General features: G+C 45.8%; 1 protein-coding gene across 4 annotated transcripts in view; it reads right to left on the bottom strand.

Moving 5' to 3' along the window:
• The window catches only part of TNC (tenascin C), a 101577-nt gene that overhangs the window by 48646 nt on the left and 25500 nt on the right, over positions 1-27431 (bottom strand). For all 4 annotated transcript variants that reach the window (XM_018052679.1, XM_018052680.1, XM_018052681.1 and 1 more), the window contains exons 2-10: positions 22039-22632; positions 17387-18796; positions 15865-16128; positions 14617-14732; positions 13404-13560; positions 9736-10005; positions 8803-8988; positions 8471-8560; positions 6675-6938 (exon numbers count right to left, since the gene is read on the bottom strand). In XM_018052679.1, coding sequence (XP_017908168.1) covers positions 6675-6938; positions 8471-8560; positions 8803-8988; positions 9736-10005; positions 13404-13560; positions 14617-14732; positions 15865-16128; positions 17387-18796; positions 22039-22495 — 3214 coding nt within the window. In that variant the 5' untranslated portion in view covers positions 22496-22632. The remainder of the gene's footprint in view (positions 1-6674; positions 6939-8470; positions 8561-8802; positions 8989-9735; positions 10006-13403; positions 13561-14616; positions 14733-15864; positions 16129-17386; positions 18797-22038; positions 22633-27431) is intronic.

The following is a 27431-nucleotide window of genomic DNA, read 5'->3' on the forward strand; positions in this document are numbered from 1 at the left end:
CCTTTCAGCACAACTAGACTCAGGAGTGTGACCTTTTCAAATATGCCAAGAGCCCTCATCCATAAAGAGACGTGGGACAAAAACCAGTCTACATCAGACTGCAAAGTTTAGGGAATCAGTGCTGTGGCTCATGGATTCTCCTTTTTCATCCCACTTTCTTCCTCCTTTTTTTCTCCTGCTGCTGTCAAAACGGCTTCTCAGGGACTTAGCTGACATTGACAGTTGATCCCCTTCATGTGAATTAAGTCTGTGTTTCCTCTCAGGTAACTGCTTTTTAAGCTCTCTCTCTAAATTATGACATAAAATATATATTTTTTCCCCCATGGAAGAAATTTAAGATACCAGGTTGCAAGAGACGTGGGGGAGACTTACCTAATTGGGGAAGGGATTAGGATTGTCCCTTCAGTTGCTACAGATGTCTATTAAGCTGTTGCAGTAAAGATGATTGGAAAGAGGAGATCCACCTTAGAAAATGTCTCTTTCTCATGAGAACCATCTTTTCTCTCTGCATCAGCTTTTGTACATGCCTCAGACGCTACTACACAATGTGCCTCACAGTCTGCTTCATCGCTTGGTACAGCTGATAGAGTAATCTTCATATAATGTCATGTCGCTCAGCAAATGACAATAGTCATTTACTATTATAATAGTCCACCAAAATTTTTGGCTATTGGTGCCCTACCCAAAACACTTCACTAAACAAATGCCTGACAGATCAGTAAGAGTGTAATTCCAATGAATAAAATCAGTAGTTACAGGAGGTGGGTAAGAATTATGAAAAGAGAGGGAATGATATGAATAAAACACAGCAAACAACACTCGAGATGGAGACCAAGAGGCTTCATGTAAACGCGGACTTTGCATTTCAGCAGCAAATGACACACTTGTGGGCTGACTGCCCCAGAGGCCCAGTGTTTCCGTGGTATATCCCACACTGAATTTCTTGGCCTTTCTTTATGAAAAGGCTGTTGTCTTTTTTCCTTACAGCTGTGCACTGGCATCTACCCTCTGAACAATGTCAGTGGGCCTGGAAAATCAGAATTTCAAAATCCCATTTCTGGGCTCACGGTGAGTTGACCAGCTGGCCTGGAGGAATTTCTGGCTGTGCCAACTTTAAATCTTTAGATTTCCACCATCATGTAGATGGTCATTACCAAGTGCTGACTGACGAGGCATCCACTTTTCATGCTCACTGCTGGGAAACATTCTCCTGCAGCAGCGGAAATGGCCAAATCCAAGCCCGAGGACCACCCAAGGGAAGATTAAATTGTTTTGATCTCCTCTTGTAAAGTAAATGGAAATTCAAAGCTTTGCCTGCTCTCACAGTTTTGGGGGACTTAACACTGTCAAAAATGAAACCCAAGCCCCTTAGCATGATCTTCACTGCCCTTTGTAGAAGATATTGATGATGTCGTGACCTTGAGCCCTGTTCTCCCCAGCTCCATGATACAGCAGACTGTATGGCTGGCGTTGCACTAACATAAAGTTTCATATCTTTCTGAACTTCCCACATGCTGTTCCTCTAGCTGGAAATGTCATCACTCCCTTCTCCACTTGCCCAATTCTTGTTTCTTTTTGAGGACTCGGTAAAGTACCACCTCTCCCAAGAAGCCTTCTCTGATACCCTGCCTTCACTTTGCTCAAGTCTGGGATGGGTATTTGCCTCTGTGCTCCTGTAGCTTCCCACACTTGCCTCTAAACAAACTAGTCACAATCTTATAATTTTGGTTTCCATTCTCTCATTCTCATTGCAGGATGCTTCATTTCCTGGGGGGAGGGGTTGTGTCTTTCTGTTCTCTATGCCAGTGCTGCCTGACCCATGGCAGGTAAGAAATAAATATTCATTGGATGGATAAATATTTGACTAAATTTCAGTTTGCTCCATGAGAAAAATCAAAGAGGCCAATTAGAGCAGAGTGTTCTCTATTACTTGCAGCTGTTGCTAAAAACAGAATTCCACCTCTCTGCTTCCCTAGACCCTTGAGCATTATGGGGGTTTCGCTGTTGAGTCTTACATGGCGTGAAAAGATGCTTTGTCGGTCTTGTGTATCTGCACATTCTCCCTGCTTTACGTCCCTTACTGCTCACAGCAAATCACGGCCTCCACTTCAAGCAGGGTTTTGTTGAGTTTATTAGAATACAGATGCTGGGTGTGGGACAGACACTTGGCACACACTAATTTTGTTTAGTGCTAACAGGGATGTGTGCATGCTAAGTTGCTCCAGCGGTGTCTGACTCTGCGGCCCTATGGACTGTAGCCCGCCAGGCTCCTCTGTCCGTGGGATGCTCCAGGCAAGAATCCTGGAGTGGGCTGCCACGCCTGCCTCCAGGGGATCCTCCCGCCCCAGGGCCTGGATCTGCCTCTCTTCCGTCTCCGGCATTGGCAGGCAGGTTCTTCACCACTAGCGCCTTTTAAAATTTCTTTCCTTCCTCTATTCCCTCTTTCTTTCTCCCTCCCTCCTATCTTTCCTTCTTTCTTTCCTCTCAGTTTTACCCAGAGTAAGATTAATTGTGGAGAGGGAAATGGTAGCCCACTCCAGCGTTCTTGCCTGGAAAATCCCGTAAACAGAGGAGCCTGGTGGGCTGCAGGTCATGGGGCTGCAAAGAACCCGACACGACTGGGCACAAGCTTAATTAAAGACTCCAGGAGACTGGCTTCCCTTCCCTTCACTCTTAAGGGAGAGAATTTGGGCTGTTGCTGCAGGGGTGAAAGCAGAAGACCAGGAGATCCCGTGGAAATGCTGCCTCTGGAGGAGCTGGGGTCCGCAGAGGCTCCTGAAGCCTGTGCCACGTATTCAAGGCACTGGGGTTGCAGCACGGAGTAAAAGAGACAGAGTCCTTACATTCCAGTTGGAAGCAGGAGGCAGGCCATGGAGCAGGCCGTGGCAACCCACTCCAGGATTCTTGCCTGGAGAATCCCATGGACAGAGGAGCCTGGCGGGCTACAGTTCATCGAGTCGCAAAGAGCTTGAGATGACTGAAGCGACTTAGCATGCATGCACGCAGGAGGCAGGCCATAGATAAATAAACCAGGTAGTGAGCGCTATCAGGCCAGGCAAGTGTCCTAAGGAACTCTGGAGCAGTCTGGGTGAATGAGGACAGGGCACCCTTTTAGACTGGCAGACAGAGAGGTCTTTTGAGATGACACTTGAGCTGAATGAAATGAGGGAGGTGCAGGGTGGAGACCTGGGAGAGGAGGGGTATATAGGCAGCAGGAGAAACATGTGCAAAGGCCCTCAGGTAGGAGCCAGCTTGGCGCATGTAAGGAGCGGCAAGAGGGCCAGGATGACCACAGTGAAATGAGCAAGCGGACCAGTGATGGGAGCGAGCCAAGTCAGAGCGATGGGAGGGACCAGATTCTTTAGGGCTATGTAGCCTGGGGTAGGGTCCCTGCATTATGTCTCAGCTATGATGGGCAGTCAGGTAATGCACACTTTTAACCTGATGCTGCATCCAGGAAAAGGCTGGTGCTTTGGCTCAGTGCTATGACTAGAGTCCTGGAATTCTCTGGGGAAGATGCTTTGGAGCAGCCGATTTGTCATTTTCTCTGTAAAGCTCAGACAGTGAGTAGCGTTTTTCAGACTTCTGCTATTAAGAATCTAGGATGCAGAGCTGGGAACCCCTTTCTTCTGAGTTTGAACCTACAGCCCTTTGACATTTCAATCTCATAGCCACACGGTATATTCCCCCGAGGACTTTCACTTTTCCTGTTTCATTTTTCTCCCCACGTATTCAGCAAGGCCAGGTTCCTGGACTTCTACTTCCTTACGTATTCCACAACACAGTCCTGCCTTCCTCCTCTGTGTCTGTCCAAAGGCTTTGTCCCATATTAAGCCTTTCTTGATACTTAGAAGGTATCCTTTGCTCCCACTGCACCCCCGCACCCCCAGTTACAGCAATGAAAGTGTCTGTTTACTAGTGAGCTCCCTGGAAACACAGACCTGTCTTCATTGCCCTAGTATCCCCAGAACTTAGCATGGAACATGGCTGTAGTGCATTACTGACTGAGTAAATGTGGGAGATATTTACTGGGGAGATATTGTATGAGATGCTTCTTGGGAAGATAGACTTCAGGAGACAGAGAGAAATGTCCACCTCACCCTTAAAGAAATAAAATAGTTCTATGGAGAGAGCTATAGAGAGAAACATTCCAGAGACAGTAGGGGAAGAACCCATACAAGGAGCTTTGCACATTTTTTCTGTAATGAGTGAGGAATGTCTTTAAATATACAACATGATTTCTTTGAAACGGTGTTAAAAAGGCACGGCTGGGAAAATGAAACCACTGAGCCTCTGGGATGCCAAACTGGGCTCTTAGTCAGAGGCAAAGTAATTCCAGCCTGCGATTCACTTGAAAGCTTTCATCTCCCTGAGCTGCTGAAGCCTGGGGATTCCCTGCTGGAGATAAGAGATAAAGTGGTCGTGGCCAGAGGGTAAGATGACTGAGAGGAGCCAGGAAATCCTCTGTAATCCAGCATTTGTGAAACTGAGGGGGAAGGAAAGAGAGAGGGAGACAGAGAGGGAGGAAGGAAGGAGGAAGAGGAAGAAGAGGAAGAATAGGAAGGAGAAGAAGAGGAGGAGGGAAAGAAGAAGAAATTATTCTCTTGTTTCTCTGATTCATTTGTTGCCCTTTCACATCTTAATGGCAACCCACTCCAGTACTCTTGCCTAGAAAATTCCATGGATGGAGGAGCCTGGTGGGCTACAGTCCATGGGGTCACAAAGAGTCGGACACGACTGAGCGACTTCACATCTTTACAACAAGCTCATGTTCTACAAGCCGAACCATTCAAATCTCTACCATTGATTTATTTCTTTCCAATTTATTCTCCCCACCTCATCTGTGATTAAGCTACCCTTGCCCCATCCAAGGATCCTTGATGCTCATCTCATAACTGGCTGGAAGCAGTCCATGCATGGAGTGAATAGAAGTGACCACCTAAGTTCACTTTAGCAAATGGATCTATAGCTCAGCTGGTGAAACAAACAAACAAAAGCAACTCTCCTGCCAGTGCAGCAGACACTGAAGACACAGGTTCAGTCCCTGGGGCAGGGAGATCTGCTGGAGGAAGAAAGGATGACCCACTCCAATATCCTTGCCTGGGAAACTCATGAGCAGAGGAGCCTGGCAGGCTGAAGCCCCTTCTGAAGAGGCTATTCTTTGTCTACCAAATACCCACCCCCTCTTCCTTACAAACTCCCACAATTTTATGTGGGCAGCAATGCACACAGCTCAAAGACTACCTTTCCTAGACTTGCGTATAGCTAGAAGTCATTGGTGAGGATTCCAGAAAGACTCGTCTGGGAGGCACCACCTTTTGTTCTTGTTTCTTTCTCCTTCATGCAGCCTGTAACACAGACGTGAAGGCTGCACTGAAGCAGCCATATTGTGACATGGAGGTGACTTTGAGAATGCAGGCCAAGGACTAAGACTCGTGGAACAGAAGGGCAGAAGGAGCCCAGATCCCTGATAATCGGGAATTGCTGGGCCAGCACTGAACTACCTAACCTCCGATTTGCTCTATGAGAGAGGAAACCGCCCTGTGTCTTGCTAGAGTTCTGTAACTTGAGATTTCTGTTATGTGTAGGTGAAAGTATTTATAAATGACTAAGACTTTTCAAGGCATTTCCAAATATGCCCATCACTGCAACCCATTTTCTGCTTATGGAGATTCAGCTGAAATAGTGTCTCTGTCAAGACACTTTCTTTGGCTTATCCTGATTACCCCAATTACTTCCTTTCCTTGGGTGAGTTTCATCTAACTCTGACTACCTGGTCTTCCCCACAGACTAAGACCAGGAGCACATGAGCCAAAATAACAGTGCTCAGTCCATGATTAATTTTTCGTCAAATATCAGCATAATACCATGTATTCAATGGATTCTCAATAAATACTAATTAAATTGAAACTAAGCCTTTATCACATTCTGAAGAATTAACATTTTCCACCTATACCTCTTGACTATTTGGGAGCCAAAATTAAATATGCATATTCATAAAAGAAGAACTGATTTTTTTTCCCCAGTTTAGCCACTGAAGAAACATGGGGGCAGGTACAAAGAACAGGATACTTGGGCTTGAAGGATACTGGAGGTCAGGATTAAGCTGTCATGGATAAACAAAATTCGTCACTTAATGAGTAAGAGCAAAAGGAGAAGGGCTCTGTGACAGGCTCACAGGACTGTGTATAGCATTTCAGGTAACCTGAGAGGAGGGCAAAAGACCTGGAATAAAAATATTTAATGGGTCATAACCAAAGAATTGCTCTGAACCTCTTGGTCATCTTGAAAAGAAATAAAATGAAAAGTTAATGGATTGTGCTAAAGAGGGGGAAAACAAGGACAAAAATATAACATTCATTTCTATGAATACATGAAATTAAAATAAAAAGAACCAAAGACAAGCACAAACTCTCATGCTTTAAGTTCTCCTAGGAAGAAATATTTAAAAGCCATTATTGATTGTCCAGCTAGGGAACTTCGCTATGGACACATCAGTGGACAAGAGGAAAAGATGTGTAAGTGACTCAAGCGGCATTTAGAGGACTCATGAGTGGAGAAAGTCCCTCGTCTTCCCATCTGATCTTCTCATTTGAAGACAACCCGGCTGATGGGCCTGCCAGCCTCAAGGTCATCAGAGGGTCTGGAGAGAGCTCAAAGCTCATCCACCTCACCTGTGGATGCCTGCAGCCGTGCCGGCTTGCTCTTGTGTCTGCCTTTCTCTGCTGTGAGCAGGACGGTGTATTCCTGCCCAGGTTCCAGGCCTCTCAGGACGTAGGAGGTGGTGTCTCTGGGGAGCTGCACCTCCACTGGCTGGCCCGAGGGAAGACTATAGTTGAGGCGGTAACGGTCAAACTTGGCCACCGGCGTCCGCCAGAGGAGGGTCAGGCTGGTCTCCGTAGGTTCAGAAACCCGAAGGTCCTTGGGTGTGTCCAACTCTGGGAGGAAAACAGAGAGTTGGACACCCTTCAGGCTTCCGGGCAGGGCTGCTTCTGGGACTGATGGGTGGCTGTGGGCCACAATCTGCTGTAGAGCTGTGTGGCTTCAGGCATCTCACCTGAGTCCCAGTTTTCACTTGTGTGAAATGCCATTGTACAGTACCTCATTGTGTTTGGGGAAGATTAAAAATATTATAGTGATATATGCATACCATGAGATGATACGCAAAAGCATTTAGAAGGAGCTGATTACTGATACAAGGCACAACTTGGATGGATCTCAAGAGAATTAGTGGGGCTTCCCTGGTGGCTCAGCTGATAAAGCATCTGCCTACAAAGTGGGAAACTCAGGCTCAGTTCCTGGGTTGGGAAGATCTCCTGGAGAAGGAAATGTAAACCCATTCCAATACTCTTGCCTGGAAAATCCCAAGGACCAACGAGCCTGGTAGGCTACAGTCCATGGGGTTGCAGAGAGTCGGACACGACTGAGTGACTTCACTTTCCTTTCTTTTCTTTCCCTGGTTGCTCAGATGGTAAAGAATCTGCCTCTAATGCAGGAGATCCAGGTTCAATCACTGGGTCAGAAAGATCCCCTAGAGAAGGAAATGGCAACCCACCCCAGTATTCTTGCCTGGAAAATTCCATGGACAGAGGAGTCTAGTCAGTTACAGTTCATGGGATCACAAAGAATCAGACACAATTGAGGGACCTTCATACTGTCTCACACTCTTGCTGAGAATTATAGGGCTTCCCTGGTGGCTAAAGAGAATTATTCTGAGTGAATAAGCCAGTCTCTAAAGTTTGTGTGCCGCAAGGTTCCTTTTATGTAGCGTTCCTAAAACTGGACAAAGACCAGATCAGTGACCGCCAAGGATTAAGGTGAAGTGGAGGGAAGGTGGTGATCATGGTGATAGGAAAGTATAGCAAGAAGGACTCAGTGTGATGCAATTATTGGTTGTTGACTGACGTGGTGGATTCAGAATCTACAGGTGATAAGTTATATAGAACTAAATGTTGTCGTTCAGTCACTAAGTCATATCCGACCCTTTGAGACCCCATGGACTGCAGCACGCCAGGCCTCCCTGTCCCTTACCATCTCCCGGAGTTCGCCCAAGTTCATGTTCCAAGTTCACAGAACTAAATATACACACACATAGTCAAGTGAAATCTGAATAAACTTGATAGATTATATCAGTGTCAATTTCCTGGTTGTGATAGTGTTCTTAAGTTACACAAATGTTACATTGGGAGGAACTAGACAAAGGGCACAGACCTCTCTGTATTCTTTCTTAGAGTGCATGTGAATGTACCATCACCTCCAAATAAAAAGATTAAAAAAAGGATATGTTTAAGTGGTCAGCATTGGATCCCGAGTCCTTATGCTCCTCTTGAATGTGAGCATCTGGGCTGGGTGATCCTAGAAGCCTTGTTTCCCACTGGGCATCTACACTTTAGGCGGGTTTCCTGCCTCCTGGCCCCGGTTGTGTCTGTTAGTGCCTGTCCCGTGGTGGTGGGAAGCCAGGTCAGCTCACCTGTGGCCGCATTGATGGTGGCTGGGTCACTCTCCTTGTCCCCCTTTACAGCAGACACTCCAATCCCATATTCAGTTCCTGGCCTCAGCCCTAGGAGAGAACGAGCAGGTTGAGATTCAGTCCAAAACTGGACAAACTTTCAGAGGACCATAAAAAGGCCCCTGAGCTGGGCCCCGAAGGCTACCATTTCTCCATGGCTGGACTGTTCCGCAGCCTGTCTCACTGACACCCGGGAGAGAGGGACAATGGGGAGCTGGCTACTTTTCTCTCTGGAGGGTTGCCAGGTGGGGATATACCCCCAGGGCCAGTCGGGTCGGGGATGTGGAGCTCACCTGTGAGCGTGGTTCTGGTTGTAGTCTGTCGGCTCCTAGGGACTTCTACCTCTGCGTGGTCACCTCCAGAGATGGGCGCATACTTAATTCTGTAACTGTTGGCAGCCGCCTTGACGTTCCTCCACTCCAGGGTGATGCTGTTGTCTGTCTGGGAGATGCGGCGGAGATTCCTGGGAGCATCCAGGCCTGTTTGGGAGAGAAAAGGGCACTGGTACTGAGAGCGCCAGGCACAGGAGACTGGAGTCCTTGATAGTTCATGGTGAGACGCAAAAGGTGTCTGCCATTGGAGAGAAATGACCCACTCACCCCTCTGGCTCAATAGCTGAAGCACACATCTGGACAAATACTACACACTGGACACCTTCTTCATTATTAAATCGCCGTGATACCTCAATCGTTTATGTTTGCCAATGATTTTGTACTTAATAAAAACTATACAAAAGCTTGCAAATTGACTCTCTGACTGGAAGAACGGGTTTGCTGTCTTCATCACTGGATTTTTAATGATTTACAGAGAGCTTACCGAGCTTTAGAAAATATTTAGTGACTGAATGATTGGCACTCTGGTACCTTGAAAATAGCACCCTAGAATAAGAGGTTAGAAGGCATCTCTGTCATTCACGCTTTCCGTACACTACATTTTACTATTACAGTATTTATTTGAATTTTATTTTAGCCCAAATGTCTGAGAATCTCAGACTAGCATCTTCTATGCAGGCAAAAAATTTTCTTTATCCTTAGAAGGTTATTGGGCGGTAATTATTTTTCTTTGAAAAATCAATCAATCGCTATAGTATTCTGAAATAAAAATCTTCTTTCCATATTTTTCTATAGTAAAAGAAGCTTGGGAGACACACTGCCATGCAATGGGGGAGGAGTCTGGCCATCCTTCCTTTTCTGGGGCTGTTGGCAGCCGGGAGTGGGGTGTATTACCTGTTGTGAAGGTCTCTTTGGCGGGGTTGCTGGACATGTCGACCCTGCGGGAGATGAGGGCCACCTCATACTCGGTGTCCGGCTTCAGGTTCCCAATGGAGTACTGGTTCTCCTCGTGTGTGAGGTCAATGCTGGTGCGATCTCCTGGCACATCTTTGACCCCATACGTGAGCTCGATGCTATCGATCTCGGCCAGGGGCTTGGACCAAGTGATCAGCGCGGTGGTGTCTGTGACATCTTTCACTTCGATCTGGCTGGGGGCGTCCAAGCCTGTGACAGGCAGAGGAGACAGCAGTTTTAGAGACTGGGGCCAGTGCCAAGGGCTGAGCAGAGAGGGGGCTTGCCATCTTCCAAGTGCGCGAGCATACATTTAGGTGTATACTGGCCAGCTGACTTATTTTGTCTTTTGGAATCTCAGTTTCCTATCTGAGAAGCTGTAGGTAGGGAGGATGACTGCTACCTTGTAGATTTTGTTTTGTTTGTTCGTTTGGTTTTTCAAATGTTGATGGAAATAATGCGTGCAAAGCATCCAGCACAGAGCCTGCTACACAGTAGTTATGTGACAGAGAGCCGTGATTACTATCATCATGATGACTAGCATCATTACCGTGAGTTGAAGAAACACACAGCGGGAGTTTCACTTGAGAAACACTGACTCAGTCTCTCCCTAAATTAGGGAGACAAAACTCCCTACTCAGTGACTTCTCCATCAGAATGATGGAGCAGAAAACTGATAATGTATGGAAAGTTAGCTTTGATGGAAATAACTCAAGCAAGAAGGTCATGGCTATCTCAAGCCTTGTCAGTCTCGGAGTCCTCATCTCGGTCTTCCTCCTGCCCCACCGGCCTTGTGCTTCCTGCTCCGACAGCGTACCTCTCCTCCAAGAGTGTATTGCTGCCTCTGAACTTTCGGTTCCCCTGTTTCTTCTTCCTGAGATTGCTCCTCTCCCTAGAAATCTCCTCGTCATCCTTCAAAATCCCTCTTATATGTCACTTTCTAACACAAACCCTTCTCTGACCCTGTTGCAAACAGATAAACACACACTACCTCCCCTATGGGTAAAAAGTCTCAGTTTGCAGGATGACTGACTTCTAGAGATGTGTTGTACACCATTGTACCTCTAGTCGGCAATACTGTATTACACACTTGAATGCGTGTTTCCATTGAGTTGGTGATGCCATCCAACCATCTCATCCTCTGTCATCCCCTTCTCCTCTTGCCCTCAATTTTTCCCAGCATCAGGATTAAGAGGATAGAGCTCAGCATAAGTGTTCTTATCAAAATAAAAAAGAAGAGCTTCTGAATATTGTACTTTTTAACTATTCCCAAACAGATTTCTCTTCAGTTTATTCAAACTACATCATACCATCTATATAGTCATTCATTCATTCAGAGAGTAGGTCTTTGACCTTTCTGAATCCGCAGCATAGCATCAGGCTTCGTCATCTGTGTTTTACCTTTTTTCTAATTATGTAAAACTTTTAATGCATTAAAACATACCAAGCCTAAAATTAAGACATTAAGGCATCCAGTTTCTTTCTTCATTTTTAAGCATAGTTAGGTTTAAGCATGGGTTTGTGTTTTCAGCATTCATGTGTAAACAATATTGAATGAAAGGAACTTGGTTTTATAAAGGGAATGAGAAGGAGAAAAAATTCAGAGTTGACTGTGAGAAACCTGCACTGTCTATTTTTGAACCCTAGGTGTTGATCCACAAGTCTCGGCTCACAGACAGTGAAACTATAAAACGCGTAATGAAAACGACGTGCAATTCAACAGTGGAGCTCGTGTTCTATGTTCTTCGAGGTGCTGGGAAACACTCAAGTCATACCCACTATCTTGCTTAACAGCCCTTTCATTAAAGAGATAGAGATTCAATTAAGGACGCAGATCTTCTCCTAGATTGGGATCCCTTCAATCCAGAAGATTAACACGGTCTTGAGTTCCTGTGTGCCAAACACAGTGCTTTGTCACTCTAAGTCTTAACTCTCATGACTATGCCATAGGAAGATACTATGAACCCAGTTTCCAGATGGTAAGTCTGAGTCTTAAAGAAGTGAATCTGCCTAAAGTGGTGAGTGGTGAAGCTAGAATTCAAACTCAGGACTGTTTGGATCCAAAACCCATGTTTCTTCTCCTTAAATGTCAGTGCCTCTCAAAAACATTTACACATCAGAAATGGTTGTTTACAATCCCTGTATAGAGCTGAGAGGGAAGGAGCTGAAAATGAAAACATTAAGATACTTTCTTTAAATTTGGAAAAAGATCAGGTATCAGCAAAATAAACAGGTAAGAATCAGCCTCTCAGTGTTAGTATTTATGTGATTATGAAGCTTCAGATGTTGGGGTGTTTGTCCTGCAAGAAGAAGAAAATAAAGCAACCAGTCCCCAAATTCAGATTAAAAAGAAAAGGGCAGATGAAAGAAATGCCTTTTGTATTTTCAGTGTACTGTCTCTGTGTTTGATCTTTTCTATGCCTTTCTGGTGATCTAATGATTTTTTTTCTTGTTGGTACCCGTCTTCTACCTACCACAGTGGGATGTTGTCAAGATGATGGAAAACACTTGCTTATAAAAAAAGACAGTCTTATGAATTGAATTGTTGGATCTGAGTTAAGCAAAATGTGCAAATATTTAAATGCAAGATGTTCTTCCTTGTCATTAAACAGATGTAAATTTTCCAATCACTCCCTGCCAAGAAGAGTCAATTCCTTAAGCAGTTGGCATACATGCTATCTTGAAAAAGATAAAGAGATTTTCCCAAATGTCAGCACAAAATAATTTTATTTATTTATTTATAAAAATCTGCTTCTCTGTAGAACAATTCCAAATTCAGGATTTTTATTCCGCCCACCAAATGATCTAACAGTGCCACATCGACCCTCAAAAAGTTCTGACATCTTTAGCACTGAATTACATTTTATTTAGGCTCCTGTTGAAGACATGGAATTAACACTACATAATCCAGAGCCTAGTCAATGTTATTGGGAATGGGGTTAAAGTCATAAAACTAAACCTGGGCTTAAAAATTCTTGCCCTGATAGGATTAACCACATGGTGTTAAATTGATTCCGTTTCTCTAAGCCTCAGTTTCTACTCTTGAAAAAGAACAGCATTAATATTTGCCTTACCTCTTTCATTAAGACTGGTTACTAATATTAAATCGGATGGTTGTGGTAGCTCATTTGCTAGAACCTCAGGTATTTTCATGTATCAGTGCCCCCTTTGAAATGTCACACTGAAGCATCTCATAAAGAGATGGGTCTGTTTCCCAACCCTTTCCATCTGGACTGGCCCTGAGATTTGCTTTGGTGGAAGTGACCCAGTGCTGGTTGTGAACTTGCTCAGCTGCTGTGAGGCCAGGTCCAGGCTAGCCTGTGGGAGGCTGGGGGACTGCGTGGGGCAGAAGGACACCATCCTGGCTGAGGCCATCCCAGGTCAACCATCCCCCAGCCCACACAGATGCTTTAAGTGAGTCCAGTGGAGAACAGGAAGATTGTCCAACCCCCGATCACAAACGTGCAATCGTTTTAAGCTACTAAGTTTGGAGCTTGTTTTTTAGGGAGCAAAGGTGAATTGACACTGCTGGTCTGTAGGAGAGCATGCTATCAACTAGAGGTGCTTTGCAGTACGACAAGCTTTATGGTGGTGTTAAAGGTAATACTCACGGGTAGTTGTCACTCTCTTCAGGCCAGGGCCCCGGGTATTGTTTTTCACGATGTGCAAGGATATCTCATACTCCTGCCCGGGAGCCAGGCCAGTTTGCCGGTACGTGGTCTCCGGCCTCCGCAGGCTCTTGGTGATCTCTCCCTCATCGTCTTTATTCTGAAATACAGAGGCACCTTTGTAAGACCTAAGGCAATGCCAGACCCTTCGTTTATGTGATTCATTTCATTTTGTGTTCCTTCTTTCCTCTTTCCTTCTTCCATCTGTCCACGAGGCACTTACTAAGCATCTGATCAGTGTGGTGGGTGCTGAGGATAGAGAGATGATAAAGACGCCCTCCCACAGACCTCTCTACTCACCCCTTTGACACTCGAGAAAACTGGGAGGTGTGAGAAGCACAGGCACCCTGGAGCCACGAAAACAATCTTTCCTTTCATAGATGAAGGAATTGGCATCCTAAAAGTCAGGTGATTGTCCCATCGTCACATGGTTGTAAGTGGCAGGGCCTGGCTTTGAACTCAGGGACCCACTTTCCTATCTCATATGTGCTTTTAGGCACAGAGAGAAAGGATGCTCAATCTCAGATATGCCTGGAGGCATTTGAGGCAGAGACCATTTAATTTTCTTTGTTTAAAACATTATTGGAGTATAGTTGATTTACAATGTTGCGTTAGTTTCTGCTCTATAGAATCAGTTACTACATATACCATGATTATATACACATTATTGCCTCTGAGTGGAGATTTGCAAGACTGTATCAGGCAATCAGAACCTAGAGATGACTTGCCATCTATTTGTCTAGGCACTCAGTCCTAAATGCCATGCTTTTTGATTTCTTAAAATCAAGTGAAATATATGCAAATATGCAGGGTCTAATTAGAGCCTTGAGTGTCTGTGTGCTTAGTCATGTCTAACTCTTTGCAACCTCATGGACTGTTGCCCACCTGGCTCCTCTGTCTACAGCATATCCCAGGCAAGAACACTGGAATGGGTTGCCTTTCCTTCTCCAGGGAACCTTCCGGACCCAGAGATAGAACCCACACCTCTTGTGTCTCCTGCATTCGCAGGAAGATTCTTTACCACTGTGCCACCTGGGAAGCCCTTTTAATTAGAGCCTTGTCCCCCACCCAAAGCCAAGGAAGCGGAGTTGACGGAAAAGTCTGCAAAGCCCCGTGAGCACCTTTCTGGTTCCCACTCCTCTTCTGTGCTCCTTACCATATTCCGGAAGATGACCTCCCATGTTTCAAAAGCGATGTCCAGAGGATCCCACTCCACTTCCACAGATGTCTCCTTGATGGACTTGAATTTTAGACCTTCAGGTGTAGGCAGGTCTGTCAGGAAGAGCACAGAGAGGAAGTAAGAATGAGTCCATGTGTGATGGGGAAGGACAGACATCATTCCACCAAACCCCACGGGGCTGATAGTCAGAGCTGGAGTCTTTTTAAGGGTTCTTCTGGGATGCTGTTGACTTTGAGGCATCATGAAAATTAATATAAGGGTCAGCCATATGATTGAATATTTATAATTTCATATGCTTAAACTTAATATGAGCATAGACTTTAGAACCAGACATATTGGCTGATCATATGTAATGATCATAAGCTCAATCATTACAACTTTTGTGTGCTTGGTTGAGTTGAGCGCAATGCCCTGAACCTTAGTTTCTTCACCCAAAAGAAGGAGGGTAAGTATGCCTGCCCCTGGGGAATGTTTTGAGACTAAATGATGTATTCCACAATGACTGCTGGCCATGGTTCCTGGCCTGAAGCACAAGTTTAATAAAAAGCAGCCAAGGTTATTCTTACGAAGCAAAAAAGGACCAATTTCTAACCACAACTTGCTTTTTAAGAGTGGAGGTAATTTTTCTGATGTTGAACTCTTAAAGGAAGAATAACTTGAAACTTAATGTTTCCACTTTTGAATATTTTAAATATTTCTACAGTGAGTTCCACAGAAAAGTAATAGTAGAACAGAGTACTTAAGACTGCCAGGGTTCAAATTCCATCTCGACCGCTTATTAACTGTTTGGTTTGGAACAAGAGGCTTAACCATTTCGGGGTCTCAGTTTCCTCATCTGTAAAATGGGTTAACAATAGCTCCTGTCTCACAGGGTTATTGTGAGTTATATGAGTTAGCATGTGAGGAGTGTCTTTAAAAATATTCAGTAAGCTGTAGGAAAATGTATATATGTGTGTGTGTGTGTGTGTGTGTGTGCATGTGTGTGTAGCTGAATCACTTTGCCATATGGCAGAAATTAACTTTGTAAATCAACTATATTTTAACTTTTTTTTTTAATTCAGTGGACGTCACTGGATTCCAGAGTTTTAGCTGGCGTAACTGTATGAAGTCAGCCATTGACCTGTGGGGCAAAGGTGAGGCAGTAACACATGCCGGTTGGGGTGGGTTATGCACTGGACAGGCAGGAGGCAGTTGAGACTGCCAAGAGGGGTTCTGTGCACTCACATGTGGCCACCCTGGCACTGACTGGAATGCTCTTCTTGTTCTCCAGGATGGCGAACACGCGGATAAAGTACTCCACGCCTGGCTCTAGCTCCCGGATGGTGGCGGACGTCTGGTCTCCAGGGACCCGGAACTGCATTTCCAGGCCATCCTCGTGGGTGGGCGTGTACACAATGAGGTACTCCGTGACTCGCATCTCATTGTCCCAGGCCAGGTTTACGGTCTCTTCCGTCACTTCTGTCACGATGAGGTCTTTAGGAGGGGACACTGTCAGGGATAAAGAAGGATGGCTTGGGTCAGATGGTGTCAGTAACACAAGGACAGCTTGGGTCAGATGGTGTCTAACACACTCTATGGGTCACAGCAGGGGTGTACTTGATGAGTCTGCATTTTAGAAGATTTGAGGCCTCTGTGATTGGCAGCGGAAGAGACAGGTCCAGCCTACTGTGTCTGATCTTCAAAACTTTTGGGGGCCACCCCTTGCCTTCAGGGTCAAGTTCCAGGTCTGCAGTGTGGCTTTCAACTTGTTTCTATTCCTTGGACCTTAGTTCAGATTCAGGCCATCTGCCGGAGAAAGTGCAGCCTGAGCTTGGCTTTCTGCTCTGAACTTCAAGCCGTATATCCTTAGCCCTTGAAGGGTGTTTTAGGCTCATCTAGTCCAACTCTTTCCTTTTCTTAGAGGTGAGTGGGACTTGCTCAACTTCGCTTACTCACCAGATTTGGAATTCCCTTCTCCTCCCTGCCAGACTGGTGTTCCTTCCATACAGGCATCCCTGGCTTGGCCATGTCAAACACAGAGCCCCATGATTATTCTTATGCACTGATGGCTTTAATCAAGCTGAAATTCTCCATTACAAGTATATATGGTGGATAAGGGAAGCACAAAGACCCTCATTAAACATGAACATTATTGGTCTTTGTGTGTTTCTCTTCACTTGAATAAATGCCCTGTGCTAACTGCTGGGCTAATGCTCCTCTAAGGCACTCAGAGTCCTTGGGATCAAGGACAGCAACAAAAAGATGATTTAAGAGTCAAGTCTGCTTCCTAGGTGATCAACACCGATCTTTAGCTGAGCATGCATTTAAACCAGTTTGTTTATGTAATCTCACTGTCCATTCAATTGAGTTGAATTTTAACTCCATCCAAAGAGAGGGATTTAGTTTATGATGGCGTGTCAGTTTTACATGTCAGTGCGTAGAGTAGGAAAGAAGGTTGATGTTTAGCAAAAGGGAGGTAATCGTTTCATCTACCTTATCTTGGGCACCAGTTGTGAAACTCAGCATGGAGGAATTACCCAGATTCAGGTACCAGCTGTGTGATCTATAAGCTGTGTGTCCTTGGGACAATTCCAGAACCTCTCTGAGCCTCTGACCCCCAAATAGGAAGCTCTGAAACAGGTGAGAGACCAGGGCTCCTTCAGAGAGCATGTGCTTGTGCGCACGTGTGTGTGTGTGTTTAGTGTAACACAGAGATCTCCAGCACATGCCAACCCCTGACGCCAGTTCGCTGGAGGCTGCTACTCACCCTGGGAGCAGTCTTCCCCGGTGTATCCCTCATTGCAAATGCAGCGGCCAGAGACGCACTGCCCCCAGTTGCTGCAGTCATTGGGACAGGAGCGCTGTGCACAGTCGGGTCCGGTGAAGCCCTCGTGGCACACGCACTGGCCGTCCACGCAGCGGCCCTGGCCATGACAGTCGCCGGGACACCTGCGCTGTGCGCAGTCAGGCCCGGTGAAGCCCTCGAGGCACACGCACTGGCCGTCCACACAGCGCCCGCGGCCGTGGCAGTCGCCGGGACAGGCGAGGTCTGCGCAGTCAGGGCCGGTGAAGCCATCCTCGCACACGCAGCGCCCGTCCACGCAGCGGCCGCGCTGGCTGCAGTCCTGTGGGCAGCGGAGCTCGCGACAGTCCTCGCCCGTGTAGGCGTCGTCACACACACACATGCCATTCACGCAGCGCCCGTGCTGGTGGCAGTCATGCGGGCAGCTCATTTCGCCACAGTCGTCACCCTGGAAGCCGGGCTGGCACTCACAGCGCCCGTCCACGCAGCGCCCACGGCCGTGGCAGTCAGAAGGGCACCGCCGCTGTGCGCAGTCCTCGCCGGTGTGGCCCTCGTCGCACACGCACTGCCCGTTCACGCAGTGCCCGTGGCCGCTGCAGTCGCGGGGACACCGCAGCTCTCCGCAGTCTGCGCCTGTGAAGCCGTCGTTGCACTCGCAACGCCCGTCCACGCAGCGGCCGCGCTCATGGCAGTCGGAGGGGCAGCGCCGCTCGCTGCAGTCCGGGCCCGCAAAGCCCTCGTCGCACACGCACTGGCCCTCGTCACAGCGGCCGCGGCCGTGGCAGGCGTGGGGACAGGCCAGCTGGCCGCAGTCCTCGCCCGTGAAGCCCTCGTCACAGGAGCAGGTGCCGTTGAGGCAGCGGCCCCGGTCGAAGCAGTCGTTGGGGCAGACGAGTTCCCCGCAGTCCTCGCCCGTGAAGCCCTCGTCGCACACGCACTCATTCTCCACACAGCGCCCGCGGCCGTGGCAGTTGTGCAGACACAGGGGCTCCCTGCAGTCCTCTCCCGCGAAGCCCTCCTGGCACACGCAGCGGCCGTCCACGCAGCGGCCATGCTCCTCGCTGCAGGGCACCGGGCATGTCTCCTGGCTGCAGTCGAGCCCGGAGTAGCCTTCGAAGCAGACACAGGCCCCGTCCACGCACTTGCCCTGGTCATTGCAGTCGCTGGGACAGGCCAGCAGGCCACAGTCCTCACCGGTGAAGCCCTCATCACACACGCACTGGCCGTCCAGACACTGGCCGCGCAGGTGACAGTTCCCCGGGCACTCGGGCTCAGAGCAGTTGGGGCCTTTCCAGCCGGGTTCGCACACGCAACCGCAGCCTTCCGTGCTGAAGTTGCCCCGGCCGCTGCAGAAGGGCCTGGTGTCCACGCGGCCTGCAGGGAAAAGAAGAGAGTCTCTCTCTGAGCAGGGGCAGCTTGCTTTCTTGGCTTCTACCCACAAAACCCAGATTTAAATTCCGTTAGAGCAAGGTGGCCTCTCAGGCCCCGTCTGGCTTGAAAATCAATTGCTTATTGTGTGAAATCTGGTGAGGCTGCCTGGCTAGCTCAGTCTGTTAGAGCATGCGACTCTTAATCTCAGGGTCATAGGTTGGAGCCCCACATTGGGCTGGTCTTCTACTTTGGGTTTCCCTGGTAGCTCAGATGGTAAAGGGTCTGCCTGCAATGCAGGAGACCTGGGTTCGATCCCTGGGTCAGGAAGATCCCCTGAAAAAGGGAATGGCAAGCCACTCCAGTATTCTGGCCTGGAGAATTCCATGGACAGAGGAGCCTGGTAGGCTACAGTCCATAGGGTTGCAAAGAGTTCGACATGACTGAGTGACTAACACTTTCACAACCAATGACACTAGGTAGGCATTCTTACGCTATACTCCCTGAAATTGTGTGTATACGTGTGTGTGTTTCCATCCCTGGGGAGGAGACTCGTTTTCATCAAATTTTCAGGTATTCCTGGGACTCCAAGGGTTACGAACCATTGCCTGTAGAATGCATCTTGCTGGGCTGTGTTTTTACTTCTCCCATAGTTAGCCGAGGTTAGCCATGTAAGAAAATAAGTGTTTCACCAAGAAATAACTGTTGAACTGAACTCAGCTCTGATGCCTTGACTCAATAACTGTGCTGCATTTGCACAATGACTTAGACACTCTGGAGCTCAGCTTCTCTGTCGGTCAGGTGGGACCCATGGCCCACTCACCTGGGGTCGATTGCGTTAAATGAGGACATTAAGGACCCACCGTTGTGCTGATTCTGATTTCCTCTTGCAGAGGGTCTTGGTTGACTTAAGTCGGTATAGGTGCTTATGCGACCAAAGTTTTCTAAATTTTCAGTAACTGAAATGAGATAGCTAAGGAGTGGCTTTCTAATTCTGCTAGGACAACTTTCCATTAGACTCAGAATCCCAGGGACGGGGGAGCCTGGTAGGCTGCCATCTGTGGGGTCGCACAGAGCCGGACACCACTGATGCGACTTAGCAGCAGCAGCAGCAGCAGCAGCAGCAGCAGCAGCAGCAGCCCCCACAAAGCTCATGTGCAGCCATCTTTTTCCATAATGTCTTGGCTTAAGTTGCAGTAGTGGCAGGTGTGGCCTCCATGCAATCAAGGGAAAGAAACAAACAAAACTTGCTCCATTTTATCTGCATCTAAATACAGTTGCATTAATACATTGTATCTCCTTCCTGACAGCAGGAAGGAAGTCAATTTTAAGAAAAAGGTTGGCTTGAAAAGTGAGAATCTAAAACTATGTCATCTAGTGTGGTAGCTGTTAGACACATTTGGCCTCTAAACCATTAAACTGTGGCTAGCCTGAATTTTGATGTGCTCTAAATGTGAACTACAAACACTCTGGATTTCAAAGAGAGCATACAAGAAAAGAATATAAAATATCCATTAATAATTTTTGTATAGTTTCCAAGCTGAAAGATTATTTACTTATATTGGATGAATGATTAAAATCATTTTACCTGTTCCTTTTTCATTTAATTAGTATGACTACTGGAAAAGTTATGATTAATTACATACGTGGTTCATAGTTCTAACGGATAGCACTGCATTAATGAGTTTTTTAGGCCATTCCTTTGGGTTCTATTAGGCCTATTCTGTAAATCCCCTCTGCATTTTACTAGGGGTTGAAAGAAGTGGAAGATGAACTAATTTGTACATAAACTTTTTTTTTTTGCCTTGGAAACCTACAGTACTCTCAATTTATGATGATTAGGGTTTATTTTTATGATGATTAGCCTTTCCAGCCGGGTTCCCACATGTAGCCACAACCTTCAGTGCTGAAGTTGCCCCGGCCGCTGCAGAAGGGCCTGGTGTCCACGCAGTTACAGTAGCCTCAATTTATGATGGTTCGGGTTGCTCTTGATTGGAGCTGCTCTTGGAATAATCTGTAAAATACTTTCTAGTATTTTTTGTTTGTTTGTTTTATGAGTGGCAGAAATAGATATTTTCACCTCTGATTTAGCCTTGTTGAAACCCGTGTATTTCTATCAACTTTAGGGAATGGAAATGAAGACAAAATTCCCAGGTGGCAAAATTCCTTAAAAAAAAGATGTACCTAGAGACAGGCAGAGTGCTGGAGAAACACAGGCACCTCCAAAGCCCCCGTTTCTTATCACTCTTTGTGTCTTCTTGTGCCAGTTGCTTAACTGTTTTGAGTCTCGTTTCTTAGATCTATGGAATGGGGGTATTAAACTTTATCTCAAAGGGTTGTTGGGAGGATTAAATGAGACAATGAATTATAGTGCATGGTATTGGATTGGCCAAAAAGTTCATTTGGGTTTTCTGTAGGCTACAAGCCAGCCCAATACATAAAGGACTTAGTTCACATGTGATCATCATCATTGTTGCCTTTAAACTGGAACGTGTTTTTCCTATTTCCCCCAAATTTTACATCACTGTAGGCTGTAACTTTGTGAGAACACCAGGGTATGGAATACTGTCATTTAAGTCCTAACTTGGCCACTTATGTCAGGACCTTGGGGAATCCCAACTTCCTTTTTGGCCTTAGTTTCCTTATTTATACAACAGGGTGATGGGGGTACCTTTCAGAGAATGATCTTTGGGCGAGGGATTTCAAAATACATTATTAGGGTTTCAGAGTATGGAATGAGTAGATGTCATTGTCAAAGAAGTTTTAGAAGTGAAGTGAAAGTTGCTTAGTCATGTCTGACTCTTTGCGACCCCATGGACTATACAGTCCATGGAACTCTCCAGGCCAGAATACTGGAGTGGATAGCTTTTCCCTTCTCCAGGGGATCTTCCCAACCCAGGGATCAAATCCAGGTCTCCGGCCTTGCAGGCAGATTCTTTACCAGCTGAGACACCAGGGAAGCCCTAGTTTTAGAAACTAGTACTTAAAAGTAAGATAGGGTTTTTCAAAGCAAGATCTCTCAGAGGCCCGAAAATTCCTCTGAAACATTTGTCACCATGACTCTCCAAGAGCCTACTAGATATGGTTACATTCTCCATAGTCGTTTGTCTGTTAAATCTCTTTTGAATGAACACCTTCTGAGGTTGGTTCCCCAGGGAACCCACTCTAGAAACAACTGATGGATCCTGCCTGGCTCACCATTCCTCCCATCCATACAGTGAGGGGCTGGACCCGTCACCAGCTCCTACCTTCGGCAGACTGGAGGCAGCAGCCCGCTCCCGAGGTGCACTGTTCCCGCAGGGAAGACACCAGGTTCTCCAGCTCCTCCAGTCTGCTCAGAAGCTCCTTGACATCAGGAGCAGCTGCACAGCCACAGGCCCGGCGGGGGATGTTGATGCGGTGAGTGAAGACGATCTGGTTTTCCCCATCCACTGTATGCTCCTGGAAGCTTTCCTGGGGCTCTGATGGTGGGGCCAAGTCTTTCTCCCCACTGGCAGATTCCAGATCCACTGAACACTGGGACCCCACGGGCAGCTTGATATTATAGACGTGATTAAACACCACTGGCTGGTTTTCCTCTGGCAGGGTGACATTCACTCCACTCTGTCGCTTGTGCCGGATGACTTTCTTGAGGACGCCACCTTCGGCCGGAAGGGCAAGCAGAGCTAGGAAGAGGCCTGCCCATAGCTGAGTCATGACCCCCATGGTGGAGGTGAGTTTGGCTGAATGTCTCAGGGTGCTTGTGGTCCTAGGGTATCTCACTCTTAGGTAGAATTGGGGATTCGGAAGCAGAGAGCAGAATCCAAATCAGTTGTTCCCGATCTTCTTGAAGGAGTTCTCTCCTACGAGTAAACAAAGGAAAGCCAAAGCTTGTTAGTGTCTATTGCTATTTGAATCTGTTGAATATCTGCAGTTCTTAGTTAATTTTGATGTTCTGTTTCCTGTGTTTGAAGATCTCCTTTTATTCCTTCAGTATGTGCTGAAGTGTGGTCATAAAATGGTCTCTAAAAGAATTTTGCAATCATGAAGGAATGATTTCACTCACAATTCAGTATTTGGAAATATAAGGAGACAGGAGAAAGGACGAAACTTTGGAATAAGACAGATCAGATGTGGTTTGGACCTAAGCCCTAGCTCTGGGCCTTTGGGTAAGTTATATAACTTTCGTTGGTCTTATTTTACTTCTGTACAGTGAAGATCATAATATCAGATCAAAGTGACGATGTAAGTGAAAACATTAAGGAAATCATTCATATATTCCTGAATCCCTTCAAAATTTGCTGAGGGAGCACACTGAGTGATATGAAGGTCACAGTCCCATAGATGTTGAAGAATTTCTCCCTTCATTATTGACTCTCCAATCTGAAATTAACCCCATGTGCTGCTTTGCCCCTGCTGTGGGAAGCAAAGGTTAAAATGCAAGACTTTAGAAGGCAAATTGAGTTTTTATTCCAGCTTAACATCTTACTTGTAATGTGACGGTTGAAGCAATATTCTATATCTTTGAACTTTAGTTTCTCTTCCTTTTATTTCTAAAACTTTAAAATATCAGGTTTTTAGAAGAACCTGACAGAACGTTCCAGGACCAGTTATCCAAGCTATGACCAAGGGCAAGAGATGACTCAGAAAAGGTATCCATGAGCCCTTGCTGTCTTCTGTAATCAACAAGTACTTAAACTATTCTTACTTAGTGTTTTTTCTTCCCCTCCCCTCAAACTCATGATTGAAGCCTCAACCCTCAGTGTGAGTATATTTGGAGATAGGGCTCTTAGGGAGGTAATCAAGGTTAACCGAAGGTCATGAGGGCTGCATCCTAATCTGATGACAGTATTGGTGTCCTTATAGAAGAGGCTCCACATTTCTCTCTGACTTGGCTTTTCTGTCTTGTGCACAGAGGAAAGGCCATATGAGGACACAGAGAGAAGGTGGCCGTCAGTACGCTTTATTATTCAAATTAGGTTCCTAAGAAGAATTTGTGGATCTTTGATGTAGGCAAGCCCACTGGATGAAAATTATTATGAAGAGGAGAACTTGGCAAGTTGTCTTCTTTCAAGCTACCATAGCCCATCTTAGTTGTTTACTGGACAAATATTTATTGATTGGGTATTCTATTACAATTGTTTGAACTCTCTTAGCCTTCCAGAGTCCTTCTTTCTCACCCTCTTCCCATCAATTCTTCGCTTTTTTTTTTTTTTTTTTTTTGAGGAAGGGCCATGGGCCAAGTTTGAAATGCTTTTGGACTTTTACCCAAGACTTTTGTGTGTGTTGCTAAACGACCTAAATTTCCATCTAAAAGGCTGTTAGAATCACTGGTTGAGACTTAAAGGCAACGGGTCTCGGGAAACACTGACCGGAGCATGGGTTGAGTGAGGATTTCTCACTCTGTATGTAAGAGACACGCACTGGCACAGCCAAAGGCTCTACTGTTTGGAGGAAGGAAATGTGATTCTCGAGGGCTGTGGATTTCCCATATTGGCTCTTGGTGGTCTGAGGGCAGGGGGATATTTTTGCACTTCAAAGACTCATTATACCTTCAACATGGTGGAAAATGTCTAGCCTTTGGAACTAGACATAGCAGAGTACAAATGCCACTCACTAACTCTATGACTTGGGCAAACTACCTGTCCGTCCATCCTAAGTCGCTCCAGTCGTGTCCTACTGTTTGAGACCCTATGGATCATAGCCCACCAGGCTCCTCTGTCCATGGAATTCTCCAGGCAAGAGTACTGGAGTGGGTTGCCATTTCCTTCTCCAGGGGATCTTCCCGACTCAGGGACTGAACCTGCGTCTCTTAGTTCTCGGGCACTGGAGGGCGGGTTCTTTACCACTAGCGCCACCTAGGAAGCCGGGCAAGCTATTAATCCTCTCTAAACTATGACCTCACTTGTACAATGAGGGATCAAAATCCTTCCAGAGGGAATTATGAATTAAAGATCAGCACAGAAAACACCCAAAAAGGTATCGAGGCACACATTAAAAAGTAGCTGCTATTTTTTTGTACTCTGAGAAACAAAACCTATCATGAGTCCAAGCTAATAGCCTGCTTTTGCTTCAGTTCAACCTCCTCATTGAATCCAGTCCTAAGCCAAGCAGCAACTTGGATCTAGATCAAAGAGGAGCTGCAGAAATCACTGATGTGTAAGGGGGTAAACCGTACGAAGATAAATTTACTAGAACTGGAAATATTTACACCAGGGAAGCAAACATTCAAAGCAAATAACAACCTTTAAAAATGTAAAATATTCTCATACAGATAGCTGACTGATTCATGTCTTCTCTGAGGACAGAGCTGGGGAAAATTACTTTAAGCTACAGTTTGTTACATATAAGTTAGACATGAAGGATCATGTTCTGATAGTAAGGCTTTTAAAATCAGAGAATGAGTCTTTAGAAAGCACAAGCAGAAGCACTTCTTATCTTCCTAGGAAGTGATCAGGTGATGGAAGGTCTGGAAGAGATCTCGCAGGAGGAAAGAATGCAGACCTGTGCATATTTATTCTGTAGCTGAGAAAGCCAAGGTGGAGAGGAACAGGATTACTCTGTATAAACCCTGGAGAACCAGGAGCTGGCTTGTCCCCTGTGGCCTCAAAGGACAGAACAAGCACCAATATATGTGTACACTGCAGGTGGAGAGGAGGACTGGTTATAAGAAGGCAAATTTCAGCACAATAGGAGAAATACATTTCTTTTTCTAAATTTTTTTTAAATTGGAGGATAACTGTTTTACAATGTTGCATTAGTTTCTGCATACAACAACACAAATCAGTAATAATCGTAACTATATATGTGTGTGTCTGTGTGTGTGTCCACTCCCTCTTGAGACTGACTCCCACCACGCGAGGTCATCATAGAGCACCAGGCTGGGACCCCTGTGTTATACAGCAGCTTCCCATTAGCTCTCTATTTTATACACGATAGTGTATATATGGCAATGCTACTTTCTCAGTTCATCCCATCCCTTCCTTCTCCCGCTGTGTCCATAAGTGCAGCAGGAATAGAGATGCATTTGTAGAGAAAGGACTTGAAATACATTTCTAATTGGAATTACCCGATAGAAAGGGCTTTGGATAATATAGCAAACTCCAAGTCACTGGTATATAAAATGAAGAGTGTTGAAGAGCACAGATATACAGACAAATTGTCTTGAGTTCGAGTCATTGTTCAACCGCTTCCTTGGACAAACTATTAGCCATAATGCAAGCCAGAATCATGTCATCAATAACATGCTATGGGTGTTCTTGCGGGGCTGCTGTGGAGCCTGTGTGAGATGCTATGTGTAGATGGGACAGGATAGGCTTTGGCAGGAGTGAGAGCTTTTGTAGTGAAAAATATGGACTTCAGTGACCATTTTTTCCAGGATTTTCTTTTTCCCAACTCTTGAAAATCCTATCTTGGCATATGTAAGTCTGTTTCTGTTTTGTTTTTGTTTTTGTTTTTTTAAGCAAGGATGGGTTCTGCAGTGAAGTGAAGCTCTTTCTCAGAACTCCCAGGAGAATATGTCTTGGGAGATTGTCTCTCTATCTTTATATCCACACATTTACACCTTCACCTTTATGTCTGCACCTATACCCACGCCTACACCTACACCCAAGTCTGTATCTCTCTGCCTGTACCTAAAACTCTTGTCTATCTCCCATCTATCAAGTCATCTTTGTTCTGTCTTCTACGGCCTAAAGACTAAAGGAGCTGTTTGCCAAGGAAGGCTGCAGGAAGACACACAGCCTTTGTACTGGCTCAATACATAGATTATTGGGGTCCATATCCAGGACAAAGTGCTCTCTCCAAGACATGCATGTTGCCATGCTCTGTAACCTATCTTGGCACATATGCTAAATGCAGAAAAATGTATATGTGGATCATACTCTGCTTTCTATTTTTATTAAAAGAAAATGTTAGAGCCAGATTAACTGTTGTGATTGTGCCGATGATTCTTTAGATGCCTCCTTTCTTGTTAACTTCTTAAGCATGATTCGTCTGGAGAATAATGACAACAACAACAACAACAAAAGCACCTTAAAGATTTCTTCATGAGAGAAAAGGGTTAAGAGGAAGAAAATTCTTTTAATTCATTGGTCTGGAGCTGCACTGTTCAGTATGGAGGTCACTAGCCACAAGTGGTTATTAAAATCAAATACAACTGAAAATGCCATCCTCAGTGGCTCTACTCACATTTCAAGTGCTTAATAGCAGTGTGATGAGTGGCCATGATATCAGACAATGTGGCTAAGGACCAATTCCATCACTGTAGGAAGTTCTAGTCACCAGTTCTAGTTAGAAGTCTGCTTGGTAATATTAAGCCCATAGTACAAATGAGGAAACTGAAGCTTAGAGAGGTCAAAGAAAGTCTAAGAAAGAAAGTTAGGATAGTTGTTAAGTCTCCTATATTATTATAATACAATTGTGTGTACCTCACATATGGTGCCAGGAGACTAGAGAAGATGACTCCTTTTCAGTAACATAAACAAGTATGTATGTGCACTAATTTCATACCTTCTATATTCAAACATATCCAGGTACAAGTATATGTACCTGGATACATATGTGGTCTTTATGGCTATTGTCCTCCTTGAATCTGAAAAGACATAGATCTTGCCTCAGGTTATCATCCTATCCGCCTCCTACACTTGCAATACAGGGTGCT

The sequence above is a fragment of the Capra hircus genome, chromosome 8, assembly GCF_001704415.2.
Source record: "Capra hircus breed San Clemente chromosome 8, ASM170441v1, whole genome shotgun sequence".
Taxonomy (NCBI): Eukaryota; Metazoa; Chordata; class Mammalia; order Artiodactyla; family Bovidae; genus Capra; species Capra hircus.